This window comes from Lygodium microphyllum, chromosome 3 (genome assembly GCF_053477565.2).
Source record: "Lygodium microphyllum isolate KBCC chromosome 3, Lygodium_microphyllum_v1.1.10, whole genome shotgun sequence".
Taxonomy (NCBI): Eukaryota; Viridiplantae; Streptophyta; class Polypodiopsida; order Schizaeales; family Lygodiaceae; genus Lygodium; species Lygodium microphyllum.
In genome coordinates, this window is record NC_141137.1 from 110,412,385 (window position 1) to 110,429,525 (window position 17,141).

The 17,141-nt window shown below is 42.8% G+C and overlaps 1 protein-coding gene across 1 annotated transcript in view; it reads right to left on the reverse strand.

The window, feature by feature from the left end:
* The window catches only part of LOC148038744 (guanine nucleotide-binding protein subunit gamma 2-like), a 41,267-nt gene extending 24,665 nt beyond the window's left edge, over positions 1-16,602 (reverse strand). Inside the window, exon 1 of the mRNA XM_087674595.1 lies at positions 16,375-16,602. Coding sequence (XP_087530721.1) covers positions 16,375-16,539 — 165 coding nt within the window. The 5' untranslated portion in view covers positions 16,540-16,602. The remainder of the gene's footprint in view (positions 1-16,374) is intronic.
* Between the last annotated feature and the right edge of the window lie 539 nt (positions 16,603-17,141).

Here is a 17,141-nt window from a genome sequence, read left to right on the forward strand (position 1 = left end):
AGATAGTGCTGCATTTAAATTGCTAGGTTTCATAGAGTAAAGATTTGTTGCTGCATTGGTTACTGCCCAGAAAGGATACAGAGAGTCAGTAACTTAGAGATCCATTAGAGGTTCCTTTGGCAGGCAAACCCACAGACAAGTACTGGACTCGCTATGCAAGTATTTTCATTCATGTCCATTGAACCAAGGGCAAGCAGTTCCCAAGTTCTTCAAGATAGTGATTACTTATGAAGGAAGATCGCCTTAACCAAGAAAATGAATCAATAGTGAATCTCCCAAATGAAACAGACTCACCAAGCCCTCCATCAAAAGAATCTTGTGCAGTGTGGTGATGTTCAAACACATCTTCATCATGAGCAGCAGGGCATTGTACTCCAGTCTCCATGGGCACACTTAAACCTTCAGCACTTGTGATATTGTGAGATTATATGTCTGGGAAGGATCTCTACACACGTCGCAAGACTTGTGGAAAAAGACCCTTTAAGACCCATGGATTTTAGACTATTGTAGCTTGTCATCCTCAAATTTGCTATTGCCATAAGTATGCATCATTAAAAACTATCCAAGCAACGGGTCTGAGGTGTAGTCTATTATTTATGCAAAGACTAATCACTTTTCATCAAGAGGAGCACCAGATATAGTGGCTCTTGATTGTGTAGTGGATGTAATAGTTATTCCAGCACTACATAGTGCAAGCACTTGCATTGTTATACACAGTGAAGGAAACTGTATTGTGGGGGATTCCAAAGCTTATAACACTAAAATTTGCAAACATTGAAGCAAGTTGTTCATGAGTATCTGAGAGGTCCATTAGGCAGTGAGCAACCGCTACACAAACTAAGTCGTGACTCCTACTTCCAGCTCCTTTTTTCACTCTTGGCATCCCCAAATGAATGCATTGAATGCTACTCTATGGCTACAAGAAACTCTCTGGGCTGAGAGCCACAATCAACTAATTGAGCAACATAGTCAGTTCATGTCTAAGATAGACCAAGTGAACTCAACCATCTCAGTCACCAACACACAAGACAAGGCAATCAATGACAAACTTGCAGCCCTTACGACTCAAGTTGCGCTTAAAAGGATGGATCACTGTGATTATGAGCAGCAACATGGTAATCCTCATGGAAATCAGGAGTACCCATAATCATTGGTATGGGTTTGATGAGCAAAGGCAACAGCATGTGCCTACTTATGGTCAACATGCATATGATGATTGTACATATTACAAGTAGAAATATGCATCTAATAACTATGCACATTCATATGAGCCGCATTATGGTCACGAGCATGGACAGCCATCTAGGCAGCCTTATGTACATGAGCAGCATCATGCAAATGTATATGAGTATGTACATGGGGAGCAACACCACTATCAGCATCGCACTACTCGATATCATCATCCACTTGATCATTACTATAAGCAACATGATGCTTCTCACAGATGATGCCATGATGAGATCATCTCACTACAGCTTCATGAGTGTAAAATTCCGCGTGGGAAAAAAATAAATCGGACTTTTGAAATTTTTTTATTCCCCCCCCCCCCCCCCCTTATCCCTCCAGCCGACTGACGAGCTGGAGGGGAGGGGAATAGAAGGAGCTACTAAGCTCCTTGGTGGAGCTTTGGAGGGAGGGGGGACATGCGTGTCGACACGCAAGAAGCAAAGATCCCCCTCCCTCCACTATTTAAACGAGGGGAGGGGGGGGGCCGCTGGACAGAAAGGCTGGGAGCCGTGAGAAGAACTGAACGCCGCCATAGCTCCGAGCTGAAGAAAGGGAGTCGAATCGCCACTGCCACGCCGACCATCTGCCCTCCATCACGTCGCCATCGACTGCTGCAGTCCAGTCCCGCCGTTTTGGCTGAATTAGCTTTTCTTCCCCCCCCACGTGGCCCTTCTAGAAGCCCCTTGGAAGGTTCCAAGGTGGGCTTCCTAAGCCCTTGTTCTTTTCCCCCCTCCCGGGGTTTTAAATCCCCCCCCCCCCCAAGCCTCGTTTTTCCCTCCGGATTTTAATCCCTCCAAAGCCCTTATTACTCCCCCCGGGTTTTAATTTCCCCCCTAAGCCCTTGCTCTCCTCATAGCTCTTTAGATTTTTCAGGTCACAACCATAGGCCGACTTTGTCCTTAGGCTACCTTGCAGACTTCCATTCTCTTGCGTTAATCCCTTCACTCACTTTCAAATCTTTTTGTGCAAGTGCTCTCGTAGTTGAGCTTTGTGTTCTTAATCTTATCAAACAAGCCGGTGTCCACACACTCCCATGTCCTAAAAAAATCCAATTCATCATCATGGCTTCGTATGGTATCCCGTAAGGAAGAAATAGCCGTGAGATAAAAGATAGGGAGGGAAGTAGAGGGAGTGAAAAGAGGGAGTGAAGGAGGAAGAATGGGAAAAAGGTAAAAGATAAGGAAGGAGAAGACGGTGGAATTCCAAGAAGAAAAGGGAAAAGGCTATCTCGCATTCGAACTACGATGCCGCCAAAGAAAATCCAAGGTGTAGCTGCGAGAGGGTCATCTCCCGGTATCCATGTGGATATCTCACCTCAAAGCCAGGTTTTTCTTCTTGGTGTTAATTCGGTTTTAAGTCAATCATGCAAAGAAAAATTGTTAAGGAAAGATATATTTGTTCGAGTTATTTTTAACGAAGGAGTTAGCTTATGAACGACAATGTATACAAATTAGCTTTCTTCAAATTGCATCAAGCATTATAAAATTATAAGCAAGATTAACCATTTACTATAGTAATATATTCCTAAAGTGTAGAAATTATATCTTGCACCATTAGTCTTATTCCTTTCGCAAAGAATCATGGTAAAATAGCTAAATTCATGAAAGGTTTCTTTCGATGCTCAAATTACTAGGGAGTTATCTTTGCTAGTTGCACATCTTAGCAAGGCAACTATTGTTATTTGGCATGAGTTCATCTTTAAAGAAAATGGAAGTTAAATGTTAGGAATTAACAAGTATAAAAATTAAATATACGAACTCATTTGGAAAGAAAATGTAATGGGGAATTTTTGGATGACACTCTATTAACACTTTTGCCCTGCTATTTGAGGACTTGGAACTAATAAAGTGTGTATACACCAATTTCTCAACTTGGCCTATTTGTCCCAAGGAGTATTGTCATCTTTGTATCATCTTGGCATTATGCTATATGCCAAATTAAACTGTATTGATTAGGAAGGTAAATTGTCACAAGGATAGTAAAACCGTAACAAGACGAGTAAGATTACCTTCCAAAAGATAACCGAACCAATCTAAACATAGAAACATTCATACCCTAAACACTTGACTACTTTCCTTACCGTAGGGACAATAAATTCATAAAGATAAGAAACTAGGGTTTGTCCCTAAGGTTCTTAAATGAAGAAACCCTAGGCCTGACATACGTCAGCTTAAGGAATCTAAACAGATTATTCCATCGCCGGACTTGCGCAACATGTATGAAATCATTTTGTGATCAATTCACAAGGAGAAAAGGGAAAAACCCTCTTCAAGGACGGCAGATCCTTACGCAAGTTATCTTGCAAAAAAACATAGTTTTGGATATCCTTCTAAATAAGGAAAGTTGTAAAATAGAAACTAGCATATCTAAGGTACCTTAGGGTTAACCAAGTTGAGTATGCCCTACATTGGAATGTAAGAGATCTTGCCAAGTTACAAGACACCTTGGGAACGAGTGCTGATACACTCAAAAAGGAAAGAACACTTCCTTAGCAGTTTGCCATACAACTGGGTTGATTAATGGAAATGTTTGTGCTTGCTAGAGATTTTAGGGCTCTGTTTGAATTATGAATTACAAATTAAATAAGTACCTATACTTCAGGTTAAAGGCCTGAAGGGAGAGGCAGCTTCAATTACCCCCGACTGCCTGCCTGACCCTAACCAAGGGGGTTGTTGACCGCGCCGGGAACGTGGACCGAACCTGCCGCGAGAGGTCCCTCCGTTGAGTTCTACTTGGAGCAGGAGGACGCTTGAGTGCCAGGGGGGGCTCTGGCCGTAAATCCCTCGCCTTCCGGGTCCTGCACAAGAGGCTAACGTGACTCGGGATTGGATCTCGAGGCACGCATACTAGTTGATGGGCAAAAGCTTGGAATAGTGATCCCTGGAGATTACTTGTTAGCCTTCGGGCAGATTATAGAAAAGCCTACCGGCGGAACTCCTTGTATTTCAAAGATAAAATGATGAAATGTTAAAAGAACTTGCTTGATGTTGTTTTTCTATGTCACGTGATAAGATTACGTGAAGAAACCAGTGCTTAACAAGGTTAATTAATAAAGCTGATTGTTATATGTCAAATTAATGTGTTAGATAATTACATAACTGAAACAAACCGAGGAAAGTGCGGAGGATGGGCCATGGGTCCGTCCTACGGTTGGGTGGTCCCGGTTAACCGGGAACTTTTCTCAAAAATCTCGAAGAACAGCGAAATGATCATCATCATCAAACAGAATAACGAGAACGATGACCTAGAGTTACGTCTTACCCGATTTACGTTGTTTTAGGGGAACGGAATGGGACTATGCCTTATGGCAGAGAGGTTTAACTTTGCATCCCTCTCGTTTCCCATTCTCCTTGAACCAAGTGCAGCGTAAATCCGCTTCAGACCTGGCGTTTCTGCGTAAAGTAGTTCGCTCGGGTCTGATGCTAGTTGCTGTTAGCTAGTGACCCATTAGGAAAACCCTAATTCTGGTCGATCCTAAGTGGGAACGGCCAGGATACTTCCGCTACATGGCAGACGCAGAAAGAGCTAGATCGCAAAACCCGTAACATTCCATGGGAGTGCCGGGCGGAGCTTTCTAGACATCCTTTCCGATGGACTGCTAAGACGTGTCCTAGATGATACTAGGGGACACGTTACAGTTGGTATCAGAGCCGACCAACAACGGAATTGTTTTATGAGATCTCAATAAAATGAAATAAAGAAATTGTTGCTGTCCAAACATTTCCTCATCTTCAATGCTGTCTTGCAGAACTATGAAGCGTGGAACAAGTTTTTGGTGTTTCGGGTCATGTTTATGACTGCAATGCATTCTCCGCTTTATAGACAAAGAATTGGGATGATGAACATCCTGAAGCAGATTTATAATCCATCACCTTTATACATAGAACGAAGATGGACGGGGTCTTCAGGAATCTACTACATAGCTACCCACCGGTTCGCTTATCTACAAACCAACCTAAAGAGGATCAAGTGGTTGGAAGACTTGAAAGTCGTGAAGCTGTTCATTTTTGTGGAAGCTCGCGTAAATTCGACTTTACATATTCAAGGTCGGAGGGTTGAAATGAACTCATATGTATATGAGGAAGTAACCCGTGTAATCCCAACCGACAGGATTAAAGTGTTGGGCCGCCATGAGAAGTATAGATTCCAACGAAAAGGATATCCCGAACTTCCAATGAATTATCGGTTCCTAAAGATCCATGACCCAAAACCCTACTATTACACAGTTCCTGTAGACAAATGCAATACAACGTTGTTCTCCCCAAACTGAATGTAATGATTGAATTATCATCACACGAGACGTTGTATAAGGCTACGCCCATGTAAATATAAATAAGGACTTTTTTTATCAATATCTGGCTGTGCATCAGAGTTGTTAAAAAGTTAAGTAGCTTCATGATTTATGAGATAGCTGAACTAAAGATAAGCTAACGTCAATTATCATATAGTAACGTTAAGAAAACTTTTATCCAGGCACAACCCCAGGTACAGGTTCCGAATTCGCCCCCTACATCAAGTACTGCTGTGACCCAGGAGAAGAAGTTCCTCCTCAAGCAGATAAAGCCACCCGAGTTTGACGGGAGAGGCAGATTCGTCCAGTCTGATGCTGAAATTTGGATTGAATCTATGGAGGATTACTTTGAAGCAGCTGATACTGCACCTACCAATCAGGCCATGCTCGCCAAGTTAAAACTCACCGGCGAAGCTAGACTATGGTGGAAACAATGGTGCAGGGATCAAGGGACTTCAGAGGGGTCCGTTACCTGGGAGAAGTTAAAGAAAGCCGTGCAGGGGAGATATTTGCCACCTGCATATCGTACACAGAAAATGAATGAGTTCTACGAGCTAAAACAGTTAGGACTCACTCTGGACGCATACTACTCTAAATTCGTCTCACTTTTAAAGTATGCACCACAGATGGACATGACGTAGCAGGTGTCCAAATTTTGCGCAGGCTTAAATCCACCCGTAAATACCCGTCTCGAATCTATGCATCCATCAGATCTGCAGGATGCATTCATTCGAGCGGCACCTATAATTCAGGAGGTGCAAGCTAGACCAAGGGGTAACAAAACTTGGTCCTATAGTGACCCGAACAGAGGAGCATTCAGACCTCAAGTGAAGAGAGTTCAAGGTCACAATCAGGGACAAAGGAAGAAAGCAAGGACAAATAACATCAACAACTTTGTTCCTACTCAAAGTAATGGCCGAAACCTCCGATGTTTCCACTGCAACGAACTCGGTCACTTCAAGAGGCAATGTCCCAAGCTCAGCGGGGGACATCGTCAAACGCCTTTCCAAGGTGCAGGTCGTGGTCAAGGAGCCGCCACCTGTGGAAGAGGAAGAACTGTCTGCATTGCCAATAGGCAAAGATACGAAGAAGAAGAGGAGGAAGATCCGACTATGGAAGCAAAATTCGAAAGAGCGACAGTCCATGCCGCTTTACACAAGAAAGGGCCGAATCGCCAGTTCTCGGTGATTCAAACACCGTCGGACTATCAAGGTAAAGGTTTCAAAACCTTGATTGATTGTGGCAGTACACATTCCTTTATCTCACCAGCATGTGCAAAAAGAGTAGGAATAGCCACAGTAGAAGCACCTACCCTGCTTGTGGAATTGGCAAACGGTCGTGAGGTAACTTGTACCAGGCAAACTGCTAAGGAAAAATTCTTTCTGGGAGGAAAGAAAACCTCAGTCAAATTCAGAGTCATGAATTTAGGTATCCATGAGTGTCTACTCGGGATGGATTGGCTTAAGCCTAATGACGCCCACATCCACTGTGGAAAGGGTCAAGTTTCCTTTCGAAACTCTGAAAGGGAGTTTGTCACAACTCAAGGTGAGGCAGGAGTGCCAAGAATCCAATTAGCCAAAGTATCGCGAATCATAAAAGGAGTCAGAAAAGGATTACCCATTTACCTGATCAAACTCAACAAGTTAGATCAAAAGCAAGAGTCTCATGAAGGACCTTCTTGGCTAAAGGAATACGCTGACGTATTCCCTGAGGAATTGATTAAACTTCCGCCTCCAAGAGAAGTAGATCATGAAACTAGGCTAGTGCCTGGAGCTGCACCAATTGCAAAGAGACCTTATAGAATGTCCATACCAGAAGCAATTGAGTTGAAGGAACAGCTCAAGCAACTGTTGGATCAGGGTTACATCCGGCCTAGCAACTCACCATGGGGAGCTCCAGTACTATTCCAGAAAAAGAAAGATGGGACACTTCGACTATGTATTGATTACCGAGGGTTGAATCAATTAACAGTCAAGAACAAGTATCCTATTCCTAGAATAGATGAGCTTCTTGATCGTCTTCAAGGTGCAAAGATCTTCTCCAAGATTGATCTCAGGTCAGGTTACTATCAAATAAGGATCAAGGAAGAAGATATTCCAAAAACGGCCTTCAATACAAGATACGGGCACTTTGAGTTCTTGGTTATGTCATTCGGGCTTACAAACGCACCTGCCACCTTTAATAGATTAATGTAGGATATTTTTAGACCATATCTTGATGATTTCGTGCTTGTCTTCTTCGATGACACTTTAGTCTATTCTAAACAGGAAGAAGATCATGAACCTCAACTATGGATTGTCCTTGAGATAATGAGGTCTCATAAGCTGTATGCAAAAATGAAGAAGTGTGCATTCTTCAAGCGTCAGATTGAATATCTGAGATTCATAGTATCATCAGAGGGAATATCAGTAGACCCAGCCAAAGTCAGGGATGTGCTTGAATGGCCAATACTAGTATCTGTCAAAGAAATACGTAGCTTTCTTGGCTTGACAGGATGGTATAGGGTCTTTATCAAAAACTATGCTTTGATTGCAGCACCTCTTACAGACTTACTAAAGAAGCAGACTTCTATTACATGGTCAACTCCCGAACAAAATAGCTTCGACAAATTGAAGCAAAGTTTGGTATCAGCACCTATTCTAAAACTTCCTGACCTCAATAAGGAGTTCGAGGTAGTAACTGATGCCAGCATTCTTGCCTTGGGGTGTGTACTTATGCAGGAAGGTCATCCAGTAGCATACTCTTTAAGGAAATTGAAGAGTCATGAAAAGAATTATACCACGCATGATCTGGAATTATTAGCTGTCATCCATGCTCTAAAGCTTTGGAGACACTACCTGTTGGGTAACAAGTTTACTCTGGTAACCGATCATAAGAGTCTCAAATGGATTTTTACCCAGAACGAGCTCAACATGAGGCAACGTCGGTGGATCGAAGTATTGGAGGAATATGATTTTGAAATTAAGTACCGACCAGGGAAAGAGAATGTAGTTGCCGATGCACTCAGTCGCAAGGCATTCCTAAATTCCCTAATCTTGCAGAATCCATCAACGGCTAGATCTCTGGCTACAAAGGTATCTATGCCAAACAACCCTATACTTGAACTAGCTAGAGAAAAAGCATGCCATGATTTGACCTACCAAACAATGATAAAGGAAATATCTACCAAGGAGCAGAATCAAAAGTTGCAAGCTAAGTATCAGGAATTTTCCATTGATAATGGACTTGTCTACTACAGAACAAGGCTGTGTATACCAGCAAGCCAGTCACTTAAGCAGAAGATATTATGGGAAGCTCATGATTCTCCCTTTATAGGACATCCTGGCTATGCAAAAACTCTTAATGCAGTTAGGAAAAGCTACCATTGGGAAAGGCTTAAAGGTGACGTTCTCAAATATGTCACTGAATGTTTGTCTTGCCAACGTATCAAGGCCGAACATGTCATGATGCCAGGAAAACTGCAACCACTTGACATTCCCCAAATGAAATGGGAATTCATCAGTATGGATTTTGTTGTGGGCTTACCCCAAGTCCAAGGAGGATACAACTCCATTATGGTTGTGGTTGACATGCTTACCAAGGTTGCACACCTGATTCCAGTAAAGACAAACTATAAAGCCTCCGACATTGCAAGATTGTTTATCAAGGAGATATTCAAGCTACATGGGTTACCTAAAAGAATCATTAGTGATCGAGATTCTCTCTTCACATCACACTTCTGAAGAGCTATCTTTGAAGCCATTGGGACTCAACTCTGTTTTAGCACCGCCTACCATCCCCAAACGGATGGACAAACAGAGCGAGTGAATCAAATCATTGAGGATATGCTTAGGGCATACTGCTATCGAGAGCCGAAGAGGTGGATTCAATACTTGCCATTAGTTGAATTTGCCTACAATGCTTCTTACCAGTAGAGCATTCAAATGACCCCTTTTCAGGCATTGTATGGTCATGATTGTCGAAGTCCCCTAAACTTTTCTGACCCAACCCTAAGAGTTGAAGCTTCAAGACAAATATTGGAGGACTTGGATGATCAAATAAGGTCAATAAGACAAGACATACAAGCAGCCAAGGATAGACAAAAGGCATATGCAGATTTGAAACGTCAAGAAAGAGTCTTCGAAGAAGGAGACATGGTCTTCATTCGGGTACGCCCTAAAAAGAGTTCTCTATCCCTAGGAGAATGCAAGAAGCTAAGTCCAAGGTATTATGGGCCGTATAAAATCCTCAAATGCCTAGGACCCAATGCTTATAGATTGCAACTCCCTGAGAACCTAAAGGTTCACAATGTATTCCATATCAGCCTATTGAAAAAATATGTACCCAATCCTAATCATGTACTTAATGACCAACAAATTGTAATGCCTAGTCAAGGAGTCCTTGAACTAAGGCCAGAAAGGATCTTAGATGTTAGGGAAAGACAGTTAAGATCTAGAACCTTGAAAGAATGCCTTGTCCAGTGGAAAGATTATCCCGAAGAGGATACCACTTGGGTGGATGAAGGCACTCTCAACCATCAATATCCCCAGTTTATCTCGAGATGAGGACATCTTGATTCCTCCAAGGGGGAGAGAATGTAAAATTCTGCGTGGGAAAAAAATAAATCGGACTTTTGAATTTTTTTTATCCCCCCCCCCCTTATCCCTCCAGCCGACTGACGAGCTGGAGGGGCAGGGGAATAGAAGGAGCTACTAAGCTCCTTGGTGGAGCTTTGGAGGGAGGGGGGGACATGCGTGTCGACACGCAAGAAGCAAAGATCCCCCTCCCTCCACTATTTAAACGAGGGGAGGGGGGGGCCGCTGGACAGAAAGGCTGGGAGCCGTGAGAAGAACTGAACGCTGCCATAGCTCCGAGCTGAAAAAAGGGAGTCGAATCGCCACTGCCACGCCGACCATCTGCCCTCCATCACGTCGCCATCGACTGCTCCAGTCCAGTCCCGCCGTTTTGGCTGAATTAGCTTTTCTTCCCCCCCCACGTGGCCCTTCCAGAAGCCCCTTGGAAGGTTCCAAGGTGGGCTTCCTAAGCCCTTGTTCTTCCCCCCCCTCCCGAGGTTTTAAATCCCCCCCCCCTACCCCCCCTGATTTTTAAACCCCCGTAAGGCCTTGTTTCCCCCCCCCCTCCCGGTATTAATCCCCCCCCCATACGCCTTGTTTTTCCCTCCGGATTTTAATCCCTCCAAAGCCCTTATTACTCCCCCCGGGTTTTAATTTCCCCCCTAAGCCCTTGCTCTCCTCATAGCTCTTTAGATTTTTCAGGTCACAACCATAGGCCTACTTTGTCCTTAGGCTACCTTGCAGACTTCCATTCTCTTGCATTAATCCCTTCACTCACTTTCAAATCTTTTTGTGCAAGTGCTCTCGTAGTTAAGCTTTGTGTTCTTAATCTTATCAAACAGGCCGGTGTCCACACACTCCCATGTCCTAAAAAAATCCAATTCATCATCATGGCTTCGTATGGTATCCCGTAAGGAAGAAATAGCCGTGAGATAAAAGATAGGGAGGGAAGTAGAGGGAGTGAAAAGAGGGAGTGAAGGAGGAAGAATGGGAAAAAGGTAAAAGATAAGGAAGGAGAAGACGGTGGAATTCCAAGAAGAAAAGGGAAAAGGCTATCTCGCATTCGAACTACGATGCCGCCAAAGAAAATCCAAGGTGTAGCTGCGAGAGGGTCATCTCCCGGTATCCATGTGGATATCTCACCTCAAAGCCAGGTTTTTCTTCTTGGTGTTAATTCGGTTTTAAGTCAATCATGCAAAGAAAAATTGTTAAGGAAAGATATATTTGTTCGAGTTATTTTTAACGAAGGAGTTAGCTTATGAACGACAATGTATACAAATTAGCTTTCTTCAAATTGCATCAAGCATTATAAAATTATAAGCAAGATTAACCATTTACTATAGTAATATATTCCTAAAGTGTAGAAATTATATCTTGCACCATTAGTCTTATTCCTTTCGCAAAGAATCATGGTAAAATAGCTAAATTCATGAAAGGTTTCTTTCGATGCTCAAATTACTAGGGAGTTATCTTTGCTAGTTGCACATCTTAGCAAGGCAACTATTGTTATTTGGCATGAGTTCATCTTTAAAGAAAACGGAAGTTAAATGTTAGGAATTAACAAGTATAAAAATTAAATATATGAACTCATTTGGAAAGAAAATGTAATGGGGAATTTTTGGATGACACTCTATTAACACTTTTGCCCTGCTATTTGAGGACTTGGAACTAATAAAGTGTGTATACACCAATTTCTCAACTTGGCCTATTTGTCCCAAGGAGTATTGTCGTCTTTGTATCATCTTGGCATTATTCTATATGCCAAATTAAACTGTATTGATTAGGAAGGTAAATTGTCACAAGGATAGTAAAACCGTAACAAGACGAGTAAGATTACCTTCCAAAAGATAACCGAACCAATCTAAGCATAGAAACATTCATACCCTAAACACTTGACTACTTTCCTTACCGTAGGGACAATAAATTCATAAAGATAAGAAACTAGGGTTTGTCCCTAAGGTTCTTAAATGAAGAAACCCTAGGCCTGACATACGTCAGCTTAAGGAATCTAAACAGATTATTCCATCGCCGGACTTGCGCAACATGTATGAAATCATTTTGTGATCAATTCACAAGGAGAAAAGGGAAAAACCCTCTTCAAGGACGGCAGATCCTTACGCAAGTTATCTTGCAAAAAAACATAGTTTTGGATATCCTTCTAAATAAGGAAAGTTGTATAATAGAAACTAGCATATCTAAGGTACCTTAGGGTTAACCAAGTTGAGTATGCCCTACATTGGAATGTAAGAGATCTTGCCAAGTTACAAGACACCTTGGGAACGAGTGCTGATACACTCAAAAAGGAAAGAACACTTCCTTAGCAGTTTGCCATACAACTGGGTTGATTAATGGAAATGTTTGTGCTTGCTAGAGATTTTAGGGCTCTGTTTGAATTATGAATTATAAATTAAATAAGTACCTATACTTCAGGTTAAAGGCCTGAAGGGAGAGGCAGCTTCAGTTACCCCCGACTGCCTGCCTGACCCTAACCAAGGGGGTTGTTGACCGCGCCGGGAACGTGGACCGAACCCGCCGCGAGAGGTCCCTCCATTGAGTTCTACTTGGAGCAGGAGGATGCTTGGGTGCCAAGGGGGGCTCTGGCCGTAAATCCCTCGCCTTCCGGGTCCTGCACAAGAGGCTAACGTGACTCGGGATTGGATCTCGAGACCCGCATACTAGTTGACGGGCGAAAGCTTGGAATAGTGATCCCTGGAGATTACTTGTTAGCCTTCGGGCAGATTATGGAAAAGCCTACGGGTGGAACTCCTTGTATTTCAAAGATAAAATGATGAAATGTTAAAAGAACTTGCTTGATGTTGTTTTTCTATGTCACGTGATAAGATTACGTAAAGGAACCAGTGCTTAACAAGGCTAATTAATGAAGCTGATTGTTATATGTCAAATTAATATGTTAGATAATTACATAACTAAAACAAATCGAGGAAAGTGCAGAGGATGGGCCATGGGTCCGTCCTACGGTTGGGTGGTCCCGGTTAACCGGGAACTTTTCTCAAAAATCTCGAAGAACAGCGAAATGATCATCATCATCAAAAAGAATAACGAGAACGATGATCTAGAGTTACGTCTTACCCGATTTACGTTGTTTTAGGGGAACGGAATGGGACTATGCCTTATGGCAGAGAGGTTAAGCTTTGCATCCCTCTCATTTCCCATTCTCCTTGAACCAAGTGCAGCGTGAATCCGCTTCGGGCCTGGCGTTTCTGCGTAAAGTAGTTCGCTCGGGTCTGACACTAGTTGCTGTTAGCTAGTGACCCATTAGGAAAACCCTAATTCCGATCGATCCTAAGTGGGAACGGCCAGGATACTTCCGCTACGTGGCAGACGCGGAAAGAGCTAGATCGCAAAATCCGTAACATTCCATAGGAGTGCCGGGCGGAGCTTTCTAGACATCCTTTCCGATGGACTGCTAAGACGTGTCCTGGATGATACGAGGGGACACGTTACAATGAGAAGGAGCCTCTTCAATCCAAGGCCCTCAACTTTGACTACCCCGTGGTAGCCACGAATGTGGGACTCATGGGCATACAATGCCTAGGGGTTGATGCAATGAATGCAATGGTGATTGCAACCTCATCTACTCCAGTCCTACATGACACAGTGGTTCCCTAATGAGTTTATGGACGAGTCAGTGCGTACTTCCGTGCGGGTCATTGCGGATCTTGCGCCACAATCAATGCTTGAGGATGACACCATGAAACACTTCTATGATACAATGGATGTATTGGATCACAATTATCCTTTTAACCCCAGTGGTAGTGCAAAGACCCATGCTTGTATGGATGACTCTTATGCTCCTGAAGCTTACCATGTAGGTTATCCATTTGATCTCGCGGAAGGAATGGTTTCGAAAAGCCCTACCTCGATCAGTATTTCACCAATGCAGTCTCCCCTATTTCAAGGATGCAATTTTGACTAAGGATTAGCTAACTTTGCCCTAGTTTGGACTGTAAACAACTTGCAAATAGTACACTGTTTTAGAACAGTTTTTACCCTACATTAATGATAGTTAAGTGTTACCTATATGGGCTAAAAGTATGCTTTGCGAGCTTCGTTTTGACATGTCACACACCTCAATCGGAGCTGCCTGTAGAAAATTATGATCAGTTTTCTCTAGCAGGCCTGTTCGGGACAGCATGTTGTTCACTGTTTGTCAGCCCCTAATTGTCAAGAATTAGTGGCCAAACTCATATGCTGTCAACTTGCACATGTTGCATACCTCCTACATACATCTATACACCCCAATTCCACATGAAATCGTACTTTCCCATACCTCTATTATCCTTTGAAATGTTAAACAGAGTAGTACTTTGCAAAATCCCCCCCCCCTCTATGAGCCACACCCACCAATGAGTCCTCTTTTTGTTTTTGAGGACAAAAACCTTCGAAGTTGGGATGGAATGTAAAAGAGTGGGGATAGATGGGTAAGACACGGGATTAGCAGAGGAATACCTGGTAATACTGAGACGAGGTATTTAGGGTGTTGAGAGACCAAATGAGGGTCTCCTTCATTACACTTTTGGCCCATCAATGGCATGTGTCAAGCCCATTTTTGCTATTCATGACCCATTCTCGTCCATCTTTCAGCCCATTCATAGTGCACTTCAATTTGTCTTAACATCCATATTTTATGTAAATTGCATTTTGTACACACATTCCCACTCCCTATCCCCATCCCCAAGTTTTGGCATGTCTCTATGAATTTATGGTTAATGACTTGTTTGTTGAATTGAGTACACAAGGAGCTAAAATAAAGATTTTTAGGGCTATGATATCTAATTGACTGACTAACTGAGGGGAGCAAAGGTGGCTTTGAATAGCCAAAAATAGTTGAGAAGTTACAAAGTAGACCAAACATTGAAAAATAAATCCAATGTCCGATATCTTGAGCATGCCCTCTAGAGGCCATATAACAAACCCAATCACTATTACAATGGCAAATGGATGTCACTCTTTTCATCGTGTATATGGATAACTTGATCATTAAAGGAGTCATAGTAAGCACATAGCTCAAACTTGGAAGCAACTAAGTAGGAAGTTTGAGATAACCAATCATGGCTTTTTTATTTTTCCCTTCACCTTGAAGTATTTCAATTGTTAGAGGGCAAACCTATCTCACAACAATGATACGTTGCAAAGTTGCTTTCAGCCTTTGGATTTGTTGAGTGCCTAGCTATCTCTTTGCCCTATGGACACAAAGTCCAAGTTGTCCCAAAACAAGCACATAATGCATTGGTATATGCCTCCACGTATTGAAGGCTACAAGGTCCCTATTTTAGCTCATACATATCCAACCAAATGTACCTACCACCCTGATGTCTTTGTATGAAGAGGGGGTTGCATTGGATGACATCAACACTAGAAGCTCCACTACATGTTTTTGTTTTGCTTTGGAATCAAGTGTCAATAGTAGAGCAAGGAGCAACCTACACAGCACTGAAGGCTATAAAGTTGAGCAAACTGCAAGCAAATATAGGCTTCTCACAATGGTGGCCAACAGTTCTCCAGCATCCCACGTGCATATTCATTGACATTCAATACCATTATGTTCAAGAGCGGATCTTGAGTCAGGAAAGTGCCTGCCAAGAGTCAATGAGACTTTTTGTCTAATCAGAGCAACTTGTCATTGCAAGCAGTTTTTTTTTTCACTAAGCCATCCATCCTTCCAATCTTCACTATTACACTGCTCCCAAGTCGAATCTCAAGTCCAAGCCAATTGAACAGCTTTCCACACTCGTTGTGAATTGTTCAGATTGCCTGGAAAAAGCTCCTCACCGATCAGGATGAGTGTGGAAAGCTGTTCAGTCAACCCGGACTTGAAATTCAACTTGGGAGCGGCATGATATTCACCCTCACTATCCTCACTGCCATCCCAGTTCATCCTGCTTACATGTGCATTCGGACAGACAAAGCATTGTCAATAGATGCAATGCTGTAATGGAAGATCTTCAGAAGGCGGGACATACTGTTATGTATCAGTGTCAAGCGAGCAAGTCTTACACCATATGGTTCGGTAGTCGCTTGATGTGAAGAAATTTGATATTGAAACATTGAAAGAGATGGTGCAAATGACCAATCCTCGCATAGCGGACATTAGCATGAAAATCGTGAAGACTAGACCATTTCATTCTGCAACGCCATTCTGAGCCTTGGAAAAAACCTGCCATTTTTTTATGTTGAAGCTTTTCCTATCCAAATTCCTGGATGGGCCAAGAAAAGAAGGGACCACACAACTCGCTTTTCCCTGGAATTCTGAGAATTAGGCAAGGAGGGCTATAAGAATACCTCGAGCAGGCGGATTTCGTCCTGTAAACGCCTTAGCTCAGCACGCTTGCGGTGCCTACCACAGATATCAGGGGGTGTCCGGGGCACAGGCGGAGATAGTGCCGAGGAAGAAGACGCCATATTCTGATACCCCATATGAGTGCGAGAGCCACCTTCAAGCTGCATTGTTGCAGAACTCTCGAATCTGGCTGCTGGCAAGCCTCTCTCTCTCTCTCTCTCTCTCTCTCTATATATATATATATATACAGGAAAATGATTAGACTGAAAAGCTACAGTGCTCTGAGCTCTCCCAAAGAATATTATATTCCATTTAATTTTGGGGTTCTCTTGTCAAACATCAAAAGTTTGCAAGTTGACTGTAGTTGTCACGGCAATCATCGCGCGTCAAGTTCTAACAACTAGTGCAACTCCGCCACGTTAAGTCACAACCGTGCGTTAGATTCTAGCCTTTGACACGGGCAGGTCCATTCAACCTGTGTGACTCGTGTGTGCCCCACATTAAGTCAAAAGACGCCCCCTTTACGCTTCGCAAAAAACCAAGGTTTGATGTAAAATGAAATACAAAATCTGCCCAATAAAAGCTTCAAATTTTCAAAAAGAAGGTTTAGAACTCTCCATTTCACACCTTAGCTGTAGATGGTGTGATTTTAGGTGTGGATCTAATGCCCTTGGCCTTTGACCAATGGTTGTCATTTACATGAGTCATAGAGACTAGTAAAACTAGATTAGATGTTTTACAAAATATGGGAAGCGATTGCAAGATGTGG